Below are 24706 nucleotides of genomic sequence, written 5' to 3' on the forward strand. Positions count from 1 at the left end.
TCCGGGTTTCGCTCTTGTGCCTGTGGGCCCGAGCACAAGGCCTTCTCTGGCCAAAGCGTATGGGTGGTCCGCCTCTCTTTGTACCCCTGGTGCTTAATACAGCAGTAAGTAGGTGCCTCCTGCATGGAGCACACGCCCAGTGAAGCCAGGGGTCTGATTGTGTTACTGTTGGCCGTGGGCCTCTGCCAGGGCGTGTGTGAGTGCGCTTGTATCCGTGTCCCCGGCGGCTAGCTCAGCGCGTTACATACAGTAAGCGCCTCATAAATGCTTGCTGACCGGCTGCCAGGTGGGTACCTGAGCTGCTTCTTCCAGGTAGTGCTACCCCAGTCAGAGAGGCATTGGCCAGAGCAGCGCTGCCCCTAATGTGGGGGCCCCCGGGGACCCCATTGGAGGGAGGCCTTTGCTCTGTGTTCGACATTCAACATGCCCATGGTGGTGGATGTCCAGAGCGGCTGACTCAGCTTAATCCCCTGAGCCATGGCTCTGGATGCCAGTCATGAAAACTGTAGACAGAAAAGTTTGTCTTAAACCAAAAGGTCCAGCGGGCTCTTGTTTGCCCCCTCAGGAGCCCCCAGGGAACGTCCAGCTGCCAGGGAGGGGATTCTGATCTTTGTCCCCACCTCCCCTTGGCCTAGTCGTTCCCCCTCGGACCCTCTGCAGTGAGGGGGCTGGGTGGGGTCATCTCCCGGCATCCCTGGTCTACTGCAGTCTGGTGTTTGTATGTTTCCAAGCTTGCTGTTTCACCAGCCGATCAGCCAGTGTGGTCATTCAGTTCAAAACGTCCCCCCATCACAACGCGCTCTGTGTCCCTCACTGTGCCTCTGTGTGGTGTGCCAGGGAGGGGGGAGCAACGGCAAATATCAGTAACGGCCCCCACGATCTGTGTCTGTCCAGTTGTCCTCCCTCCCAAGGATGTGGGCAGCCCACATCAAGGAGGCTAGCTTGGCCTGCGCAGAGAGAGGCTGGGTCAGCAGGCCCACTAGTCAGACCACACTGGGAGGCCGGCCTTTAGAGCTGAGGGCCCATGTTTGAGTAGGGACCAGGCAGGGCCGTCAGGACAGCAGCGGGCAAGGGGCCGGGCACCCAAGAGCATTCCCTAGGAGGAGCCGTGGAGGGCCCTGCCTCAGGTCCTTTGCATCGTGAGGGAGAAATCGGACTGGCTCTCCTTGGTCCCCCAAGGAAGAACTGGGGGGCTGGTGTGAGGGGGGAGTGGCACGAAGGGAGGGCCTGGGGCGGGGAGAAGCTTCAAATGGCCTTCCAGGATGCCAGCCACTGGCTTTTCAAGGTGGTGTCGGAGGAGCTATTAACTGCGTGTTTTAGGAAGTTAGCTTTGCTGAAGGAGTGGTATGAGCCTTCTTACTGTCTACAGCTCATCAGAGGCTGCATTATAGAAAGAGCCCCTTGAGGAGGAGGAGGATTGGGATGAGGGTGAGGACAGGAGGAGGAGAGGAGAATGACGTGGGGGGACAGGGGGAGGGGAGGATGACGTGGGGGGCGGGGAGGGGAGGATGACATGGGGGGCAGGGGGAGGTCTATCCCTGGCTCCATGAGTGAGCCTGACAACCACTCACTTCACCACGGTCACCCCAGGCGGATTCAGACCAGCAGACCTGCCATCTTCCCTCGCGTTCTCTCATGGTCTGTCCTGTGTCTTGTCAGCTATTCGCTGCGGCCTGCAGTTCCTGGGAAACGTTGCAGCCGGGAATGAGGCTTCGCAGCGGGTCGTGTGGAGGGACGCCTTCCCGGATCTCTTCTTGTGAGTGCGTTGTTTGGGGGTCAAGGGGCGTGTCAGTCTGAACGTGGGCTACCCCCCATGACGGGCCGCTTCTCTCAGATGGCATCATTGAGTGGCCGACTAGCGCCTTACCTCAGTGATGGCCTGGACGCGGCTCTCTGCAAGCCAGGTCTGTGTCAGAAATGTGACCCCCCGACCTATGGCCCTGACCTTTTGATGAAGAAAGGCTTGGTTGACAGAGGCCGTTCTCCCGGGCAAAGACGGGTGATGGGCGGCCCCCAGCCGAGCATCTGTTGGTCAGGCCGTGCCCCTGCCCAGGGCCCAGCATTGCATTGGCAAGAACTCTGCTGACTCCCTCCCCCGGTCCCCCGGGGCGTCCCTCCTGATGTGTAGCCCCTTGTGGGATGGTCGGCACGTCCCCGTGATGTCAGGCCCTCGTGGCCGCGTGGAGGAAAGGCCCTGCGTCGGGGCTGGGCAGACCTGGATCCCAATCCTAGCTCTCAGCTCTCAGGACCCAGGGGCGGGGCAGGAGGCTCCTCATACGTTCTGGCGCTGTTTTTGAGACTTCCCGTGTGTGCGCTAGCACGAGGGGAACGTCTGCTCCCGTCAGGTCGGCCCGGCACGCCTGGGCTCACGGCATCCCCTGTGTCCTCCCAGGTACTGCCTCCGCCATCCGGACAAGAAGGTTGTCGCCTACGCCTCCATGATCCTGTTTACCTGCCTGAGCTCCGAACGGCTGAAGGACCCACAGACCCAGGACCTGAGCGTGGCTCTGAGGGTCATCGAGACCCACCAGAAGCAGCCAGAGTCCGAGTGGACGTAGGTATCGCCATGCTGGGGCCGTTGGCCCACTGGGCCCCGAAGCCTCGAGCAGAGGGGTCCGGGGGCCCCTGAACCTAACCTGCGACCAAGCCAAGACCCCTCTGATGTTTGTAGCAAGGGTCACCTGCTGCCCGATGGCCTCTGGGGATGGGCGGCTCGCTGTTTCTGAAGGCAGTCCACTCCACTTGTGGAATCCTGCTTCTCCAGCTCCTGCCCAGCCTGGTGCTTTGGCGGCCTAATGCTGCCTAACGCTGGCGAGCACCCGGCAGCCCTCCAGCCCCCCCCTCATTCGTGGAGGAGAAACCTTGGGCCCAACGAAAGGGCCTCTCTGAGGCGGTCCAGCCGCTCAGTGTCTGACCGGGGCACTGGGCCCCTGGCTCATGGGCCTGGACATAACCTGGTGTTGTGGCTGCCGCTTTCTGAGGCCAAGACCAGAGGCCTTTTGTATCTTCTTTTCTATCCTCCCATTCTGGCCTCATGTCACCTTTCTCTGCTCCCCTGACGGAGCAGCTCATTTCCTCTGCTGTCCAGATCACGGGTCAGCACCAAAGAACACCCTCCCTGGCCCCCGCCCACAGAAGAGGGGTTTCCCCAGTGGGACGGGTCTCTGTGGTCGTAAAGGAAGGCAGCACCATTATGAGTCCCACAAACCCAAGCAGACCCTTGGGGGTGGGTGGGGGTCTCAGTCCTTTCTTGCCTCATGCCTGGTTCACCCTAGAGGAAATGCTTCCCGTGGGCTGGGCCTCTTCTTGGCCTCGGGGCATGGAGAGAGAGGAAGGGAGCGGGGCAGTGCCTCCAGGCTTCAGGGCCAGCGGTCAGAGAGCCCTGGGAGAAGGGGGCCTCTGTGCCTGGTGTGGTCCCTCCCTGGGCACAGGCCAACCGAGGACAGCTCACCCCCATCGTTGTGTCCTGGGCCTCGGGGCTCTGGGGCTCCAAAGCCTGGCACTGCCCAGGCCTTCTCAGGGGCAGCTTGTCATGGGGGACAGAGGCGTGGGTCATCCTGAGCAGAGGTGTCACGATAGTCTACCCTCACGTTTAGGGGCGGGTGAAGCAGCCGCGGAGGCAGCAGGCCGGCAGTCTACTGGACAGACCTCTGCCTCATCCCCCAGAGCGCCTGTCTCTTGGAGGTGGGAGCCAGGGGCAGGTTTCTCACATAGGGCTGGCCCCACACTGACCCTCCCCTGACGCCTCCACCTCCATATCTGCTATTCGTGTCCTTTTCCTTGGAGGCCCGGCTCAGTGGCCACCACCTCCGGGAAGCCTGCCCTGCTTTCTCCCTCCCCCACTCTCTTTTGGGCACCTTGGTCTTGTGGTTTGTGTGCTCCCTGGGAGATATTGGGAAGATCCCATCAGCATGTAGCTTTTCTTCCTCTGGGCCTCAGTTTTCCATCCGCAAAATGGGCCGTGGTGAGGCTGCCTTCTTTGCCGGCATTAGAGCGCTGTGTAAATGTCAGCTACTTTTCTAACTGGATTATCATGTCTTTCTGATTGGCTCAGGGGTCAAGCGGAAAGTGGTCTGGACTTGGAGTCCAGAGGCCTGGGCCTGACTCGCAGTGTGGCCCCACCTCCTAGCCTCAGTTTCCCCATGTGCACACGCATGCTCACCCTTCTAGCCAGTGGGATGACCGCCAGCCCCTGGTCCAGGAGACGAGGCTTCGCTGGTGCTCATTGCTGTTCTGTCGGCCTCTGCAGGTCCTTAAGCAGGGCCCGGCCCCAGCAGGGGGCTTCTCTGTCCAGCCTGAGATGGCTGGATGGGCTCGGGACTCTGTGGGGATGGACCACAGCTGCCTGGAGACGCGGCTTCAGTTATCTCGTGTTCTCCTACCTTCACCCGTTCTGTGGTGGTGCCTGTGGGTAAGGAGGCAGGGGCTGGGCCGTAACGCTGCTCCAGTACCCTTCCATACGCTGCCCCACGGGAGATGTTCTGGAACTGTTGAAGTTGGGTGTTTTGCAAGGTCATTTTGAATCCTGAGCCTTCTACTTTGTGTCTGGATGAGGTTGGACCTTCCAATTGTAGAGCCCGTGACTTAAGGCCTAAGCACAGGCCCTCAGATCTGCAGGAGTGGGCAGCTGCCTGTTGCATTGAGAGCCTCTGGCCGGCCATGCCCGAGGGCAATGACGGCCGGTGGTGTTGGGGAGCCCCATCTCCTCCTCCTCGCTGCCTCCTGGGTCCCCTCTTTCCGGACCCTTCCTCCGTTTGTGACTCACTGTGGAAGGCAGAGGGTCCGACGTCGGGGCTTCTGGCTGGAAGGGGGAGGGCAGTCGGACTTACTCTTGGGGCGGGTTTTCTAGAAGTGCGGGGGATGATGAAATGGGAGTTGTTTTTCATTTAATAGTCATTTTTCCTTGATTTTGCTCAGGATCTGTCCATGAGCATGTTTTCTATTTCGCGGTCAATTTGTTTGGGGGCACAGCTTGTTTCCAAATAGCAGATTCAGAGTCTCCATGTTGGGTAACCCAACACTCCCCCACAAGTGAGAAGTGCAGTCTTTAATTTGGGTCTCTTGCAGCATAAACAGAAGGCCGAGGGGTGGAGGTGGGGCTCATTGAGTCGGTTATTACTTTATTTCCAGATGTGAGAAGGGCTTGCCAGCCGAGCCACCATCCCAGGTCAGGCCTGGGGACGGTCCAGCAGAGCCCTTTCTATCCTGTGCCTGGAGGCCTGGGCCTCAGCACTGAGCCTGGTGAGGAGGCCTGGGCGCCCTTGGGCTCTATTCTGCGACCTCTGGCTGCCTCTGTTTTCACCCAGGGTCCCCTTCTGAGAAGCTTTGGTGGCTTGTGGAAGGAGAGGATGGGGAGGAGGAAGCCCTGCCAGCAGGGCCCCTTCCTTGGGCCTGCTGAATATTCATTTTATTCATTTCTTCCCAGGAAGGTGAGACTGTCATGGTGCAGAATCCCACCCACCCAGAGGGTGTTTCCTTGGTGTTAAATATGGACACCCCGCCCCCCCAGGCCAGGACGCGGCTGCTTTTCCCTTCTTTTCAGAAAAGGATGAACGTCAAGGGTCAGTTGGTCCCTTTGGGGCTTTTACGTGGACGTTGTAGGTACCAGGAGGTATTGGCCAATGAGGCTTTGGTGTCCATCCCTGGGCTTATGGGATTGGCCAACTTCTTTCTCACCTTGAAGCGAGACTCCCGGGCTTCAGGAATGTTGAGGGCCCTGGGGGTCCTCAGGGGAGGAGAGAATGTGCAGGCCACGCGCCAGGCCCTCCCCCAGCCCTGGTGAGAACTCTGCCCCTTCTGTCTCTTGCACTGAGCTGCCCAGTTGATTACAGGCTTCCCTGCGGGCAGGGCAGGTGCCCTCTTCGTCTTGCCTCCTGGCTTTTTGGACACTTTCAGTGCTTACTTGTTCATTGTACTGACTGAAATAGGTGCAGAGTGAAGTCTTGGAAAGAAGGGCCATTCTTACCTGGAGGGAGGGAGGAGGACTTCCTGGAAGAGGCGACTTTGAGTTGGGTGTTGTCAGTCACCGACCTCTCACTAGTGCAGCAGATTTGGTAAATGTGGAGTCAAGACAGACCACCACTGGCTGAGAAGGAAGTGGGTGGGGACAGCTGGCATTTGGCCTGAGAAAGGGAGGGTAAAGGCTAGCCTGAGGGCATACCAGTCTCTTGAAAATTTTTGAAAGGAAGGGCGAAACTAGGACTTGCTTTGCCTTGTCTCTTCTTCCATAAAATGGGGATAATAATAGTGCTCCCCTCCCAGGATTGTTGTAAGGACCTAGTGAGACGATAATAATTGTAACGCATGTAGCTAGTGCTGGGCACATGAATGTTGGCTCCTGTTAACTATCATTATGGAGACAGCAGGAAGCCGTTAACAGAGGCTGAAGAGTTTAGAGCGAGAAGCCGGAGGACAGGGGCCCCAGAGGGGTTGGCACGAAGGGCCACCTTGTCATCAGAGGTGGGAGGAAAGGAGGAGGGGCTTTGAGATGAGGAGAAAGGGAAGCTCAGGGCAGTGTCAAGGAGGAGACGTCAGTCATCTCTGAGCCCCGAGCACTCATTAAGCACCTTCTGTGTGCCGGGCATTGTGCTGAGGCACACCCTGGCTTCTGCTCTAGCTGTCTAGAAAGGGGGCTGAGCTGCCCGGAACCCAGTGTGTGCTGCAAGGCAGCCTTGAGAAGGGTGAGAAGATGGAAAGGATGATGGGCTGGAGTAGAGTAGGGACCCGGTATCCCCACGCGAATGATCCCAGGATGGCCGAAAGACAGGAACAGTTTTCAGAAGAAGATATCTAAGCTACCTTCAGCCGTGTGCAAAAATGCTTTAAAACACTAATAATTAAAGAACAACCGTGATGTCCCACCTCACCCCCATCAGATTGGCTCAATTGACAAAAAAGGGGGAAATGACAAATGCTAAAAGGGTTGTAGGAAAACAGGCACACTAGTACATGATTGGTAGAGCTGCAGCCGGTCCAGTCATTCTGGAAGTCAGTTTGGAACTGTGCCCCCAAAGCCACTAAACTGGCCATACCTTTTGTCCTGGAGAGATCAAAGAAAGAGGAAAAGGACCCATATGTGCAAAAATAATGATAACAGCTCTTTTTGTGGTGGCAAAAAATTGGAGACTGAGGGTACCCATCCTTTGGGAGCTGGTTAAGCTGATTATGGTTGATGTGCTGTAAGAAGCGTTGAAGAGTCTGGATTCAGAGAAACCTGGGAAGACTTGGACAGAAGCAGAGGACAGTTCACCCAGTAACAACATTGCCAAGACAACCTTCAAAGGTAGGAGAGCTGAGGGCAGTGCCGTGCCCAGCTGGGATTCCAGCGGACATGCGAACGTGTTGTGCACCTGCTGACCCGGAGCCGCGGCTCACTCGGAGGCAGAGGGAGACGCGCATTTTTGGACAAGGCCAATATGGCAGTTTCTCATGCTTGACTAATCATATTTGTTACAAGGATTCCCTTTTCCTTTCCCTTTCCCCTTTTTTCTCTTTTCCTTTTTTTTTTCAAGTGGTTAGGGTGGAGTTAAAGGGAGAAAAATAATTAGAAAAATTAGAATTGGAAAAATCAAAATCAGAATTTAAAAAACCCCCACAAAAACCAAATGGAGTTTGGGATTTCCTGCCTAGAGATTTTCAAATTGGGGCTGGGGGACCCTGCACAGGTCTGCATCCTTGGTCAAGGGCCAGCTCTCAATGGTACCTGAGTCCTCACTGCCTTCCAGGCTGCTGGCTCTGGGACGAGCATGGATGGTTCATGAGATATGGAGCCTGTGCGTGCCTCATCCGTCATCCCCGAGTCTGCCCTCTCAAGCCCCGCAGAGCAAACCCGAGCCCACTCCCAGATGATGTCCGTCAAGGACATGGATCCAGATGGCATGCCATCTCTTCTTCAGGCTTCTAACCACCTCTCGCTCCTTCTCTGGAAGCCTTCCCTTCTGAATCTCCATCTCTAACCACTTCCCTCATACAAATTCTGTGTGTTGGTGTTTCATCCCCCGACTGTGCCTTGTGGAAGTGCCTTGTTTCCCTGGAGCCTGGCTCAGGGCTCTGCGCCAAGTAGACAGTACACAAATGTTTGTCGAGTTGATTAGGGTTAGGGTTAGTTGATTCTGCAGAGATTGTAAGTGGGGGAGGAGCCCAGGGGAAGAGGAGAACCAGGGAGAGGCCAAGTGGAATTGGGCTGGGGTGGGCAGCTTTGGGAGAGAAAGACAGGAAGGAGCTGAGCTTCATGGCTCCAGGGGTCCGAGGTGCCCTCTCTGTGGGAGGGTCACGTCAGTTCAGCCAGTGTTGGGAGGGCCTTCTTGGTGAGTTATGCTAAGCCTGGGGGACCCCTAGTCCTGCTGCAGGAAGCCTTGTGGTCCGATGGGGCAGTAGTAGAGGGCTCTGCTGGGAGGAGGAAGCCTGCTGATGTCCAATGTATGGCCCTGTCATCTGTGGAGAAGCTAAATGCTGCGCTCCTCACTCTGCCTCCAGCCTTCCCTCCTGTAACATTTGGAAAAGTTTGAGAGGCATAGTTTCTGGGTAATTAATCATTTTATTAATTATGCTAGCATATTACTAATAAATTGGGTAATTGATACTCTTGAATGCCAAAGCGACCCCCCCCCCCCCCCCCCAGTTTATATGCCCTTGGAAGAGTGGGTAGCAGTCAACTCTGATTGGTTAATAATTAATGAGAAGAACGAATATTGCAATGAGAGGTAGACCTATTCTAATGAGGGCCTAGGGTGGGGTGGGGAGGATGTAACTTTGATTGTGTCATTGACTTCTAAATCACCTTTAGCCTCTATGAAATCTAGACAAAGGATCTATATCCCCCACCCGGGTCTGAATGGAACACCCGTGGCCCAGCAGTTTCTCCTTAGATTAAATTCCTTGGAGGGCTGGGTGGAGTAGCAGTCCCAGAGTTAGGAGAATGTCAATGCTATCTGCCATCATCCCTCCTGTCCTTCAGAGGCTGAGCCTTGAAATAAGGACTGTAGAAAAAGGGGAGACTCTGGATCTCCCCAAATCATTGGTTATTAATAGTCATTTCTGTGACTCCTAATGAAGAAGAATGAATTGAAGCCACTGATGTGGGTCATGAGGGTGTCTGAGAAGGAAGGTCCCCCTCCTGACTTCCTGCAGGATTCGCACCAGCGCTGCCCACAAGGGCCCTTTCTCTGTGTCATCCAGATATTGGGGCACTCCCCTAAATGGAACACATGTAACTCCTTTTCAACTTCCTGCACAAACATTGCTTTCTCCCTAGTAGGATGTAGGTACTTTCTTTCCCAGCTTCGTATCCCCATTGTATGGTGCATAGTAGGAGCTTAGTGTATATGTGTGGTGCTTAATTGAAGAATTCTGATTTTTAAGCCACCTTGATGCTTGTGGCCATCGGTGCCACAAGGTCCTCTCCAGATCCCTTTAAAAAAGGGTCTTACCTTCTGATTTGGCGGTGGAGACTTGTGCTTTCACTGGTGTGGGGAGCACCTTCCCCTAAGACTGATTGCCATCCATCTGAAACATAAGGTCTTAGAGAGTTGCCTGGGAACTGGGAAAGTGATGTGACTTGCCCAGGGTCACTAAGCAGTACTTGGATCCAGATCTTTCTGGCTCTCAGGCTGGTCGTCGGCTATGAGCTGATTTTCAAGACGTTAGTTGGTCAGTCAGTGAACATTTAATGAGCACCTACTGTATGCCAAGCCCACAGTAGGATGCATGTGGGTACAAGGAGCTCTCACAGTCTTCATGAAGGAGTTCATATGCAAACAGCCATTTACAAACAAGATATACCCAGGATAAATGGGGAAGCCCCAGCATGGAGGGGGTGGGAAAGGCTTTCCTATTAATACAGATGCATTTTATTCATGTTGAGTGTGGGTGTGTGCACATGGACATGCATGTGGTAGAAATGGGCTCCTCTGTAAATGGGAGGGCCTTCCAGGGTTGAGTTTTATGGGAAGCTGAGTCCCGGGTTCCTGGGAAGGGGTAGGGCTGGCAGCTGCAGCTGTCTTCTCTGTATGCACCCATGTTCCAGCTGGGAGGACTCTGGGGAAGGCCGAGGATGGTTTATGCAGAGCACCATGGTGAGCTTCCCACCCGGAATGTGCCGTGAAACCCTTCAGAGGTGGGGGAGAGGGTGTCTCAGTTTGGCCACGTCTGGTGCTGCATGGAGGGAAGCTGTCTGCAAGCCAAAGTCTCTTACAATTTGCCTTTAGCATCGTAGAGAGTGGCCCAGCCTAGGGCCTCTCCTCTGTGAATTCCACTGGCCACATGGGCCATCCTCCCTTTGGGCTTGCTGCACCGGGAGGGGGTGGGAGTGGTCACCTACTGTGTGCCAGCCACTGTGCAAAGCACTGGAGATACAAAGCAAGACAGAAGAGTGACAGTGCCCACAGTGGGTTAGGGTTAAACTCTTTGAACCTCAGTTTCCCCCTCTGCACAACGAGCTGAATCCTCCTTCCATCTATCTTCCTGGGATCAACGTGAGGAAAGCGTTTGTTTGGCCATGGCTGCCTGCGGGGCCCCCACCGGAGGAGGTGCTTAATCACTGTTGCTGGCATGGGATTGAATGGTTCATCCAAGCACCCAAACATGGTGGAGAAGGCAGCTTGCTTCCACTTTCAGGCGAGGGATGGATTCTCTCCCAGAGCTTGAGCTATCGGGAAGTTTGGTTATTTTAGAATGAGACAGAGGGCGTGAAGTGAGTGCAAGCATCAGGGGAAGCTGAGTGCCTTGGTGGCACTGTTGGAGTGCGCCATGGGCCTCCAAAGGATCATGAGGAGTGGGGTAGGGGCCCCAGAGCTCCATGAGCACACCCTCATCCAACGTCTTTCTCAAAAACCCCAGTGAAAAGTCTTTTTAGGACTTCCACTTTTGAGGTGATATTAGAAAAACAGAATGTGGTCTTTTATTTTTAAATCACATGATCATGGGCTTTAGAGCTTGAAGAGAGCCTGTGGGTCATCTTGTGCAACACCCTCCCTCATTTGAAGGACGAGGAAGCAGAAATGCAGAATCTCTAGGCCACACCCACGCTTGTACATGGTGCTTCTGGCCCCCATGCTCAGATGCTCAGGTCAGGGTGCTCGCCCCACCCCCCATTTTTTCAGTTCCAGGCCCCAGCTTTGGTGGTCCTCAGGTAAGCAGCTATTTATTCTGTGCCTCCTCGGCGCAGGGCCTCCCAGCCCTGCCGTAGACACAGCCCCTGGCCTTAAGGACCTTGCCATCTAGCAAGAGAGGAGGTAGCAGTGGGGAATGCAGTAAGTGCGCCCTGAGAGATGATGCTTCCCAGACCTGTCACATGCTAAGCAATCACTCTGAGTGTGAGAGAGTGTGTGTGTGTGTGTGTGTGAGAGTGTATGCGAGACTCTGTGTGTGTGAGTGTGTGAGGGTGTGAGAATGGGTATGTGTGTGAATTCGTGTGTGAGACTATGAGTATGTGTGAATGTGTGTGTGAGTTATATTGTAAGACCGTGAGAGAGTGTGTATGTGTGTGAATGTGTGTGTGAGTTGTGAGAGTGTGTGTGAATGTGTGAGTGTGTGAGTTTATGAGCCTGAGTGTGCGTGAATGTATGAGTTGTGAGAGTGTGTATGTGAATGAGTTTATGTGTGTGTGTGAGAATGAGTGTGTGTGATGTGTGTGTGACTGTGAGTATATATGAGTGTGAGAGTGGTGTGAGACTGAGTGTGTGTGTGAGACTGTGAGTGTGTGAGTGTATGAGAGTGTGAGATTGAGTGTATGTGAGACTGTGTATGTGAGTGTGTGTGTGTGTGAGTGTGTGTCTCGCTGGCTTCCACCATAAACTCCTTCCTCTTCACTTCTCCCAGAATCCTTGCCGTTACCAAGTCCTGGGTATTCATTTGTCCCCATGCCCGCCCCCCCTTTAGTAGTTTAATTTTTAAATATTTTTATTCAAAGTTCTGAGTTCCCAATTCTATCCCTCTCTCCCTCCCCTCCCACCTCCCTGAAATGGTAAACAGTCAGATACAGGTTATACATGTGCAATCATGTAAAACATTTCTGTATTAGTCATTTTATAAAAGAAGACTCGAAGAAAAGGGGGAAAAAGTGGAGAACAGCGTGCCTCAGTCTGTATTCAGTCAATATCAGTTCTTTCTCAGGAGGCCGATAGTCGGCCTCATCATGAGCCCTTTGGGATTGTCTTGGTCGTGATTGCATCACTGAAAATAGCCATTCATTCACAGTTGATCATTGCTACAATGTTGCTGTTGGTGTGTACAACATTCGCCTGGTTCTGTATCAGTTCGTATGAGTCTTTCCAGGTTTTTCTGAAATCATCCTGCTTGTCATTTCTTTTTTATTTTTTTTTTGAGTTTTGCTAATATTTTATTTAAAATTTTGCATCTATGTTCATTAGGGAAATTAGTCTATAGTTTTCTTTCTCTGTTTTGACTCTTCCCGGTTTAGGTATCAGCACCATATTTGTATCATAAAAAGAGTTTGGTAAGACTCTTTCTTTGCCTATTTTACCAAATAGTCTGTGTCGTATTGGAATTAATTGTTCTTTAAATGTTTGATAGGATTCACTTGTAAATCCATCCGGCCCTGGAGATTTTTTCCTCAGGAGTTCATCAATGGCTTGTTCAGTTTCTTTTTCTGAGATAGGGTTATTTAAGTATTTTGCTTCCTCTTCTGTTAATCTGGGCAATTTGTATTTTTGTAAATATTCATCCATTTCACTAAGGATTGTCAAATTTACTGGCATACAGTTGGGCAAAGTAGTTCCTAATTATTGTTTTAATTTCCTCTTCATTGGTGGTGGATTCACCCTTTTCATTTTTGATACTGGTATTTTGATTTTCTTCTTTCCTTTTTTTTAATTAAGTTAACCAAAGGTTTATCTATTTTATTGATTTTCTCATAAAACCAGCTCTTGGTTTTATTTACTAGTTCATTAGTTTTCTTAATTTCAATTTTATTAATCTTTTCTTTGGTTTTCAGTATTTCCGATTTGGTATTTAATTGAGGATTTTTAATTTGTTCTTTTTCTAGTTTTTTTTTTTAGTTGCATGCTCAATTCATTGATCTCCTCTTTCTCTATTTTATTCATGTAATTTAGAGATATAAAATTTCCCCTAAGAACTGCTTTTGTTGCATCCCATAAGTTTTGGTATGTTGTCTCATTATTGTTATTCTCTTGGATGAAATTATTGATTGTTCTATGATTTGTTGTTTGACCCATTCATTCTTTAGGATTAGATTTTATAGTTCCCAATCATTTTTTAGTCTATCTTTCCATGGCCCTTTATTACATATAATTTTTATTGCATCATGATCCGAAAAGCATGCATCTAATATTTCTGCCTTTCTGCATTGGATTATGGGGTTTTTATGCTCTGGTACATGGTCAATTTTTGTGTATGTGCCATGTACCACCAAGAAAAAAGTATATTCCTTTCCATCCCCATTCGGTTTTCTCCGCAGGTCTATCATATCTAACTTTTCTAATGTTCTGTTCACCTCCTTAACTTCTTTCTTGTTTATTTTGTGGTTAGATTTATCTAGTTCAGAGAGGGGGAGGTTGAGGTTCCCCACTAGTATAGCTTTGCTGTCTATTTCTTCCTGTTACTCCCTGAACTTCTCCTCTAAGAATCTGGATGCTATACCACTTGGTGCCTATATGTTTAGTAATGATATTACTTCATTGCCTATGGTGCCTTTTAGCAGGATGTAGCTTCCTTCCTTATCTCCTTTGATAAGATCTATTTTTGCTTTCCCTTTGTCTGAGATCAGGATTGCTACCCCTGTTTATTTTTACAGCTGAAACATAATACATTCTCCTCTAGCCTTTTACCTTTACCCTGTGTGTGTCATTCTGTTTCAAATGTGTTTCCTATAAAGAACATATGGTAGGATTATGGTTTTTAATCCACTCTGCTATCTGCTTCCATTTTATGGGAGAGTTCATCCCATTCACATTCACAGTGGTGATTACTCTCTGTGTCTTTCTCTCCATCCTATTTCCCCCCTGTTTACGCTTTTCTTTCTCCTTTCTCCCTTTCCCTCCTCACAAGTATTTTGCTTCTGACTAGTGCCTCCTTCAGTCCCTCCTCCCTTCTATTAGCTCCCTCACTTTTCTTCCCCTTTACCCTTACTGCTTCTTCCCTCCCTTCTATCCCCTTCCCTTTTCTTCCCCTTTTCCCTCCTACTGCCTATAGGGCCTGTTAGAGTTCTATACCTGATTATGTTATTCCCTCCTTGAGCCAAATCTGATGAGAGTAAGGTTCAAACAATGCTCATCTCCCTCACTGCTTTCCCTCTTCTGTAATAGGTTTTTGTGTCTTTTCCTGTAAAGTAATTTACCCTTGTCTGCCTCCTCCTTTCCTTTTCTCCCAGTATAATCCCTTAATTAGATCAGATTAATCCACTTACTTAGATCCATTTAACCCACTTAATTAGATTTTTTTATCATTACATCAAAATCAACTTATACCCACCCTCTCTGTCTATGTATACCCCTTTAAAATGGTGTAATAACAATACAGTTCTCAAGAGGTACAAGTGTCATCTTGCTTTGTTAGGATATGAACAGTTTGCCCTTATTAATAACATGTTGCTGTTGTTTTTTATTCTGTTCTGTTTACCTTTTTAAGTCTTTTTTTTTTTTTTGGTGAGGCAATTGGGGGGTTAAGTGACTTGCCCAGAGTCATACAACTGGTAAGTGTTATGTGTCTGAGGCCAGATTTGAACTCAGGTCCTCCTGACTCCAGGGCTGGTGCTCTATCCACTGCACCACCTAGGTGCCCTCTTTTTTTAAGTCTCTCTTGAGTCTTGTATTTGAAGATCACATTTTGAGCTCTGGTCTTTTCATCAGGAAGGTTTGAAAGTCCCCTATTTCATTGAATGTCCATCTCCTCCCCTGAAAGATCACACTCATTTTCGCGGGGTAGTTGGTTCTTGGTTGTAATCCAAGCTCCTTTGCCTTATGGCATGCACTACCATCTTTTAATTTAGAAGCTGCAAGGTCCTGCTTAATCCTGATTGTGGTTCCATGATATTTAAATTGTTTCTTTCTGGCTGCTTGCAGTATTTTCTCTTTGATCTGGTAATTTTGGAATTTGGCTACAATATTCCTTGGCATTTTCAATTTGGGATCTCTTTCAGGAGGTGATCTGTGGATTCTTTCTATGACTATTTTACCCTCTCGTTCTAGGACCTCAGGGCAGTTTTCCTTTATGATTTCCTGAAAGATACTGTCCAGGCTCTTTTTTTCATTATGATTTTCAGGTAGACCAGTAATTTTTAAATTGTCTCTCCTGGATCTATTTTCCAAGTCAATTGTTTTACCAATGAGGTATTTTAGATGAGGTTTTCATCTATTTTTTCATTCTTTTGTTTCTGTTTGACTGATTCTATTTCTCTCATAGAGTCATTAGCTTCCATTTGCCCCATTCTAATTTTTAATGAATTGTTTTCTTCTATTAGATTTTGTACCTCCTTTTCCATTTGACCCATTTTACTTTTTATGGAGTTTTCCTCAGTGAGTTTTTGAGCCTCCTTTTCTGTTTGGGCAATTCTGCTTTTTAAGGAGTTGTTTTCTTCAGTGTACTTTTTTTCCAGTTGGCCAACTGTATTTTTTAAGGACTTGTTTTTTACAGTTAATTTTTGTCCTTCCTTTTCCAAGCTATTGACTCTCTCTTGCATACCTCTCATTTCTTTTCCCAAGTTTCCAAGAAGGCTTTTTGGGTTTCAGACCAGCTCATATTCCCTTTTGAGGTTCCAGATGTGGGTTTGTTGACAATGTTGTCCTCTTCAGAATTTCTGCCTTGATCTTCCCTGTCCCCATAATAAGAATCTATGGTCATTGTACGTTTCTTTTTACTCATGGTGTTTGTTTATTTCATGCCCTTTAAAAAAAATTGAGCTCTCCTGCTGGAGGGCAGGGGTTACTGACCCAAGCTTCTTGTGCTGGGATCCTGGGGCCTGCTCACTGGCTTCATGTGCTGGAGCCTGAGATGCTGGCAGTTGGAGGCTGTAGGGTTCTGGCAGCTTACCTGGTGTTGGGCTAGAATCAGCAACACTGGAGCTCTAGGGGTAGGGTGGGTTAGTCTGGCCCCTGGAAGATGCCTGCTCACCCGAGCTTTGCACTCCTTTCTTTGACTCCTGTTCACCTGGGCCTTGCAGAGGATCTTTCCCTGCTGCGGGATGCTTCTCCACCTGGAGCTTTCCCTCTTGGAGTTGTGCTGCCCAGAGTTTTACTGAGGCATTGGAAGACTTGGCTGCTGGAGAATGCTGTGGCATGTGGTGGTTTTCCAAGCCAGTTTCCACTGGTTCCCCTTCCTGTAATGAGGCACTTGGGGGTCCTGGTGTTGGTGCTTGCGTGCTCCAGTACCTGGAGCTCAGGATCTCCCCCTGGCATGCTGAGGTGGGGCTTTCTGCTAGCTTGGTGGGACACTTCCCGTTCTGTACTGCTCTCCCTCCCCCCAGAGCAAGAGGGGCCTTTCCCATTAATTCCCCAAGCTTCCTGGGCTACAAGACTGCTGCACCTCGTCTTTCTGCTGCTTCAGCTGTCCCAGGGTTTTTCCTGGGGTAATATTTTCTGGGCTTTCAGAGGTCAATAAGGGAGGGTGAGAGAGACTTACTCCTGCTTGTCATTTCTTATGGCACAATAATATTCCATCACAATCATATGCCACAGCTTGTTTAGCCGTTCCCCAATGGATGGGCATCCTTTGGATTTCCAATTCCTTGGTTTTTGAGATGCAGACCTAGCACCCACCCTCTACTCTTGTCTCTTCCTGCTGCTTCCAGCCCAGGATCATCCTGATCCTTCTGGATCATCACAGCAGCCACTCTGCCTGTTCTATTCCATCCTGCCTACTCACTGGCATGGCATTCTTTGTCCAGAAATCTTCAGTGGCTCTGTGATTTGCCAAGTTGAGATCTGAATGTTCTGCCTGCATTCAAGGCCGTCTCTACCTGCCACTTTGGGCTCATCTCATGGCTCTACCCTTCTCATCCTCTGGGGTCCAATTAAGTGAGCTGTTGAGCCATTGTTACCTGGCCATGCCTTGGCTCATCATCTGCCCTGGGCCCAGATGCCTGCATTCTCCTTCCACTAATCCTCTCATCCTTTCAAGCTCAGCTCAGATGCCAGCTCCTTCAAAGATCCCACTGAGATTCCTCCAAGGGGTTCCAGCCTTTCTCCTTAGACCTCTTGTAATGTGTGGGGCCCCACCTCCCTGCTAGATGTAAGTGCCATGAAGGCCAGGGCTGGACCTCATCTCAGCTCCATCTCCTAGGGCACAGCCCTAAGCTCTCCACACAGTAGGCCCTCCCAGGCTGGGGCTCTGGGCCAAGGACTGGGAGGATGGAGGACAGGGTAAGGTCTTGTTCTGGGAAAGGTGGAGGATTTGACAGGGCCTGGAGAGAACCTCAGTGCTCAGAGATGGGCTGGAAGGACCTTCTCCCAGGGCAGGAACGGCATCAGCAAAGGCCTGGTGGTAGGAAGGGCACTATGGAACAGGCCAGTTGGCTGTAGGGCAGGGCGTGTGCAATTTTAACTACAGCGTCAAGGCGTGATCCCCAGAAGTGACCCCATGCGCATTTGTGTGCCTGAGGACTTTGCACGCTTCACCGTTCCTAGTAACAAAATTTCGCTCCTTTTCCCAGGTTCCTGATCATTTCCCACTATCTGCTGAAAAGCCCAGAACTGGTGAAATCCATGTATGCCAAGCTGAGCAACCCAGAAAGGTGAGCCCCCAAACCAGTGTGGTTTTGAGTAGTTAGCATTCCATAGAGAGTGTCCTGCTTGCATGATTGAAAAACGGTGTGGTTTCGGGCTGGCTCAGGGTCTCTAAGTACGTGTTTCTCTGTCAGTAATGGTTTTAAATTGGCTGGTTAACATTACATCCTTGCCATAGCTGGCAGGGGTTGGGGGGGTGCTGAGTCCAGGTTGGTGCCATTACTCAGGAAGGGTGAGCCCTCAAGCTCCTGCTTTGGGTTTGTCCTTGCTGGTGCCTGGTTGCCCAGCTTTTCCCTTCACCAGGCACACCCTGTGCTTGTCCTGGACTTTGTAGTTTCCCTGCAGATAGCTCAATCAAAGATGCAAATGGAATACCTGTTTGCATGATAGCGGGAAGAACCCTAGAAGAGGGGCTCAGGAGACCTGGGGGTGGTCCTGATTCTTCTCAGAGCCCCTCTGTGTGATGGGTCATGGGCCAATCACATCCCTCCTCTGGCTCTCGATCTCCACCTGGGTAAAATGATAACATGGGCCCTGGCTGCATGCCCTCCTTCAACAGAGGTGTAGCAGGGAGGGGCTTTGCCTTGGAGAAGCCATGGGCCGCATGGGCGTGAGAAGTGTGGCTCCCAGACCCTGAACTCAGCCATGCAGTCTTCACTGCATGACCTCTTGGTAGAGCACTTGTTAGGGGTCTGGTTGGACAAGATGTTCCCAGAAATCCCCTCTGACACAGTGACTCACGAGGTCATCAGGCCACAGAGCTGGAGGAGGGGTCTTCCAGTCTGACTGCTACTTTACAAGTGAGGAAACTGAGGTCCAGAGAGAATCAGTCACTCGCCAAAGTTTACAGCCATAATAATTAGCAGAACTTGATTCAACCCCAGAATTCTGTGATTTTAATCCACCTATTTTTTAGAGGATTTATTCTGGAGAGACAGAAAAAGAGTGAGGTTGGTTGTGATCAAAGATTTTAACTCTGTGGATGCTTCTGAAAATGGAGAAATTTCCTTCTTAGTGTTACTAGTAAATTCAGTACATTTCAGCCCCTACCGTGTGCGAGGTGCTATGGGAGGTGCTGGCCACACAAGGCCCTGCTGTGTGCGAGGTGTTGTGGAAGGTGCTAGGCACACAAGGCCCTACTGTGTGCGAGGTGCTGTGGGAGGTGCTGGGCACACAAGGCCCTACTGTGTGCGAGGTGCTGTGGGAGGTGCTGGCCACACAAGGCCCCACTATATGCGAGGTGCTGTGGGAGGTGCTGGCCACACAAGGACAACACAGCGTAGTCCCTGCCCTCACAGAGCTGATCTTCTGCTGGGGGGAACAACACGTACACACAGAAGGGTATGTGAGAGAGAGTGAGAGTATGAGGGTGGGGAGAGAGAGAAACCCCTGGGCCTCCAGGCCTGCTCCTGCCACTGGTAAGGTAATTGGATTTGCCCACTGTGGCTTCATTGGTTCAGACAGGAAATTGTAGAATGGGTTATCCTTTTCACACTCGGGACTTCTCTGGGGTCATCAGCCCTGATGCCCAGAGCTCTCTGACCCTTTACGGTCTTCCTTCTCTCCCTTGTGTTTTTCAGGGTTATGTTGCTCGATCTCATGGTAGCCAAGCTTGTGGGGGATGAACCGCTGACCAGAGAGGAACTGGACGCCTTTCTAAGGCACGCTGAATGGGTTGCAAGCAGCTTCCAAGACAAATGCAAGTCTGTGCTGAAGCTTGCCTCAGCCGGGCACGATGATGATGAGGTCAGGGTACAGACAGCCCCTGGGAGGGCAGGAGGGAGGGAGTAGCCCAGGCCAGCTCAGGGCGCCTCCCACTTGTGTTCATTTCTGGGCCACTGTCCCTGGTGCCTCCCTGTGCCAGCCTTTCCCATTCTCCTGGCCCTGGCCTCCTCTGCCATCGGGCCCACTGCTGATCTTAGAGTGCCACGTCTCCAGCTTGGAAGGACTTGAGATGCTGCGGCCTCATGGGCGGGTGCCTGAGCCCCTACAGCGGGCTCTCCAGCTTCTGCGTGGTGGGAAACTCACTGCCTTAGGAGGCAGTCCATTCCCTTGGAGGATGTCCCAATTGTTAGAAAGTCCTTTTTGGTGGTGACTTGAGATCTTCCCTCAGATCACATCAGGGGCTTTCTCCCCCTCCCCAATTGGAAGTGATTGTATTGAGGAAATTAAGATTTTTCCCCTTCCTCTGAATGTCCACATTTTCCTGTGGCTTCTCCTTTTCCTTTCTTAAAGCCTGTTTCAGAAGCAGCTGTGTCTCTTCTTTTTTCTTCCTTCCCCCCTCCACTCTCTTCAGGGCAGGGGCTGAGAAGCAGCAGGGGCAGGAGGAAAGGCCCTGACAGTGAGCTGTGGGGCCTGGGCTCTCCTCCCTGCCTCCTGCTCTTCCTTGTACCAGGGTCTGTAATATTCAGAGATGCTCCCTCCCTCGCGGCCCCTCTGCCTCCTCTGCGCAGAGGCATGTCTCACACCAGTCTCCTCATTGCCCACAAGTGCACCACTTCCCTCATTCACTGGGTCATTTCTGCTCTCTGGGTCTCAGACTCAGCCTGGACGGAGATGGTCTCCAAAATACCCAGAGCTGTCACACGGCCTTCTGACCCCTGCCCCTCCCCCGACCTTTCAGCCATCCCCCCGTCTTCCTTCAGCAGCAGGTTTCCTCATGTCTGCCCTGCCACCTTCTCAGGGAGGTCTTGGCCGATTCCCTTGGAGGCAGGTGCTCTCTCCCCCCAGATTCCACGGCATTTGTTTATGTGTGTTTAGAAGCCGTGTGCCCTCTACCCACTCCCTCCCCCTGAGTAGAATTGTTCCTCATTTCGTCGCTCCCTCCCTCGTGCCTGGCATCGTGCTTGTGGGATAAATGAATAATCTTGGTGGTCCCCACTGTAGCACCAGCAGACAGGCCTCCCCTGCCCCCAACACACTCACTGGTTTGGGGAGTCCGAGCACCTCAGGCTCCCTCCGGCTTTCCACGCTCTCCCCGTACCTCCATCACCCGGACAGCTTTCCTCCATTGAAGGCCACAGGACACAAATGATGCTGACTTCAGCCAACCAGCTCCCATGCTGAGCACCTGGCCCTCTGTCTTCCTATCCTGCCTCCTCCTGCCTTCAAACCAGGGACTTTATTATGTGGTTGGCTCTCTTGGCAGGGGAGGGGGAGGATCCTGGGGAAAGGATGGGGATGTTAAAATTGAAAAAAGGCACCAAGAAAAATGTATTTTTTTAAAGAAGCAGATAAAATAGAATCAAGGAAAACCTCTTTTTATGAAATTCGTTTCTTTTAAAGGGGGCTGTCGTCTACTTTCTTAGTTTGAATAATAGGTCTCATGAGTACTCCATGTGGAGGCAGCGTGGTACAAGGGTTAGAACCTTGGTGAAGAGACAGAGGGGCAGAGTCCCAGTCTCTGCTCTGCTATTCGTGGCTGACGTGACCTGGGAGTCTCCCAAGTATCCCAACCTTCTCAGTCAAATAGGATGGGACCTGGGAGGGCCCTTTCCAATTTCAGTCTGTGTAGTCTGTGAACATAGCTGCAATCCTTCAGTGATCACTGTGAGCTCACATTTCCCTCTGCATGGGAAGATGTCCAGTTTGCTTTGTTTATTAGCTGCCTGCTCTGTACCCATCCATCCATCTGTCCATCTATCCATCGAACCACCCATCATCTATCAATCCATCTGTCCATCCATTATCCATCAGTCCGTCCATCCATTATCCATCAGTCCATCCATCCATCCATCCATCCATCCATCCATCCTCTATCCATTCATTCATCTGTCTATCCATCTATCCATCCATAGTCTATCCATTCATCCATCCATCAGTCTGTCCATTCATCCATCATCTATCTATTAATTTGTCTGTCCATCTATCCATCCATCCACTATCTATCCAGCCATCTGTTTGTCCATGCATTCATCCATCCATCATCCATCCATTCATCTGTCTGTTCATCCATCTATCCATCCATCTGTCCATCCATTATCCATCAGTCCATCTATCCATCCATCCATCGTCTATCCATCCATTCATCTGTCTATCCGTCTGTCCATCCATCAGTTTATCCATTCATCCATCCACCATCTATCCAGACATCTGTTTATCTATCAATCCACTCATCATCCATCCATCCATCCACCATCTCTCCAGCCATCTGTTTATCCATTCACCCATTCATTCATCCATCCATCATCTAGCCATCCATCATACCAATGGAGGAACGTTTACTAGGGGCCAGTTTTAGTTCCTATAAGAGTAGGCCCTCTAGCAGAGGGATAAGCTGTCCCCAACCGTGACAACAGCTAACAAGATCCCACGAGGAAGGCATTTGCAGAGGTGAGGCCTGAAAGAGAGGTTGTCCCTGCCCTGAAGAAGCTGCAGGGATAGTGGGGAGCTTCTGGGCTGTGGGTGGCCTAGAATGGCAAAGGAGTTTGAATGACTGCAGAGGAGGGAGGTCTGTGTAAGAGAGGTGGTTGTGGCAGGAGGCCGGAGTCTGTGTCTGGAGAGGGCCCTCAGATACCCGTGGTGTCCAGCAGGAGGAGCACTTCACTGCCCCGTGCCGCCTTGGTCTTGGCCTTGCCTTGGGATGATTCCCCCAGATGGTTAGAGGGAGGGAGGAGGGAGACAGGGGAAGGAGCACGCATGCTGAAGGCCTTGCTTAGCCACAGTCACTCCTCAGGTCGTGTTTGGAGGAATGAGAACCTGTGTGTGCTGTTGTCTTCCGGGCAGGGAGGGAGCACCAGAGAGGAGTGTCTGTCCGTCCTCAGAATCTCTCCTCGTCCTGTGCCCCAGTCAGAAGGCCCGGCTCCAAACCCAGCTGTGCCTCGTGACAGCTGTGTGACCTTGGGCGCGTCTCTTCCTTTCTCTGGCCCAGGTGTCAGATGAGGCAGTCTCCTAGGTCTCCGCCAGCCCTACCGTGGCTGAAACAGGTGTGACGCTCCTGGGAAACCCAGCAGGAGTTCTGAACATCGTGGCCTTGCAGGTTTCCTTATTCGTCTGACTAGTTTCTGGCTTCATTCTTTTCCCAGTTCCACTTTCTGGGTCTGAAGGGCGAGTGCCCTGCTGTCTGCTGGAGCCCTTGCCTGGTATCTCATGCCCTTGGGCTCTCTCGTACTGAACATTCCCAAAGTGAAGCCTGAATGCTCAGGTGTTTCGGGGGGAAAGCAGAGCCTCTGGCTCTCGGCCTTTATCCAAGCAAGCAGCTCCACAGCTCTGGCCCCCACTGCTCGCTGGTGCCCTGGGGAGGGTCCTTCTGTCCATAATAGAGAAGAGAAGTCAAAGAGGAGACGAGGGTCTTCCCTCCTATGCCTATCATCGCCAGCTTGGTAGAGCCAATGGAGCTTGGCTGGAGGGTGCCAGTTATGGAGAGTCAGGCCTAGGTTTCATTGGGGTTTGTCTAGGCCACCTTGTTTCACCAAACATAATTCATCGCAATTCATACCCACCCAGTGAGACACAGAAACACGAAACACCCAAAACAGTCTTAAAAATTGTTTAATTGTCTTCTGTGTTGGAGACCCATAAGATGTATAGTTGTTACACACACACACACACACACACACACACACACACACACACCCTCTTTGGGTGATTTCATGATTGATCACGATTTCAAGATTGTAACTGTACGTTGACTTGTTCTGGTATTTAGCCGCTCGACAAAGATGTGGAATGAGAAGGCCATCTGCAGTGGCCTTCTCCGTCTTCCCCATTTGTGGTTGGAGACGGTTGACAAGCTTGGGTGGTGTTGTATCACCAGCCTGTGGCCAGCGTCAGGGCTGGGCTTTTTGGCTGGGGCTGTCTCACACTCCCAGGACCCCAGCCTGGGCACGAGGCTGCTTTGCTCAGGAGCCTGTCTTAGAGTGATGGATTGATGAGTAGCTAGATCAATTTACGTTGTCAAGTAAGATCATCTTTTCAGACCAACCAAAATATTGCCTGTGTAATCCTAAGTGCGTATTTACCCAAGAGTAATGCCCCTTCTCACAGCCAGAGTGCTTCAACCTCAGCGGTAGATGGGGCATCTGTAGCTTTCCGGTGGGCCTTGCACACTGGGAAAGGTTGCAAAAGATAGCCATAATCACAGGCCTTTATTCTGCCTGCGTTTGACTAGTGACTTGTCCCGACTCAGCTTTCTGTGCTGCCGAGGACACTTCATCCCGCACTCATGGCGGCGGGCAGGCGTCTGCTGCTGGGAGCAGGATTGTCTTTGGGTCTGTTAAACACGGATGGCTTCTCAGAGCGCTCTTGTTTTTCTTGAAGTAGAGCAAACACCGGCTTCCCAGGCTGCGCAGTGAGTCATCAGGTGGCGAGCACAGGAAGCAATCATGGTGTTTAGATTTAAAGGCCCATGTACTTTTCTTTTCAGGAAGCCCTGGCCACAATTAGGCTTCTCCATGTCCTTTGTGAAGTGACCGCCAACTGTGAACTGCTGGGCTCCTTACAAGCCTTCCCTGGGCTCCTTGAGACAGTAGTTGGTGAGTGGACATCAGTCTGTGTAAGTCACTGGTTACCTGATCACCATCCATGGCAAATGGGAAACAAGTCTCCTGCCTTTCCAAAATGGATTAGTAGGATTCATCAGTTCTTGGTCCTCAAATTTTGAGTAGAAAAATTGTCAGAAAAATCTGCTGCCTACTGTGTCTGTCAAGATAGTCAGAGCCATGTGGGCCTACTGTGTGTGTGAGAGGACAGTCAGAGCCATGTGGGCCTACTATATGTGTGAGGACAGCCAGAGCCATCTGAGCCTACTGTGTGTGTGAGGACAGCTAGAGGTATGTGGGCCTACTGTGTGTGAGAGGACAGCCAGAACCATGTGGGCCTACTGTGTGTGTGAGGACAGTCAGAGCTATATGGGCATACTGTGTGTGTGAGTTCAGCCAGAGCCATCTGGGCCTACTGTGTGTATGAGGACAACCAGAGCCATGTGGGCCTACTGAGTGTGTCAGGCCAGCCAGAGCCATCCGGGCCTACTGTGTGTGAGGATAGCCACAGCCATGTGGGCCTACTGTGTG

General features: G+C 51.1%; 1 protein-coding gene across 2 annotated transcripts in view; it reads left to right on the forward strand.

Annotated features, from left to right (window-relative positions):
- The window catches only part of ATXN10 (ataxin 10), an 85353-nt gene that overhangs the window by 17218 nt on the left and 43429 nt on the right, over nt 1-24706 (forward strand). For both annotated transcript variants that reach the window (XM_027854286.1, XM_027854285.1), the window contains exons 4-8: nt 1660-1756; nt 2393-2554; nt 17624-17704; nt 19277-19442; nt 24061-24169. In XM_027854286.1, coding sequence (XP_027710087.1) covers nt 1660-1756; nt 2393-2554; nt 17624-17704; nt 19277-19442; nt 24061-24169 — 615 coding nt within the window. The remainder of the gene's footprint in view (nt 1-1659; nt 1757-2392; nt 2555-17623; nt 17705-19276; nt 19443-24060; nt 24170-24706) is intronic.

This window comes from Vombatus ursinus, unplaced genomic scaffold (genome assembly GCF_900497805.2).
Source record: "Vombatus ursinus unplaced genomic scaffold, bare-nosed wombat genome assembly UNPS02010394.1, whole genome shotgun sequence".
NCBI classification, from domain to species: domain Eukaryota; kingdom Metazoa; phylum Chordata; class Mammalia; order Diprotodontia; family Vombatidae; genus Vombatus; species Vombatus ursinus.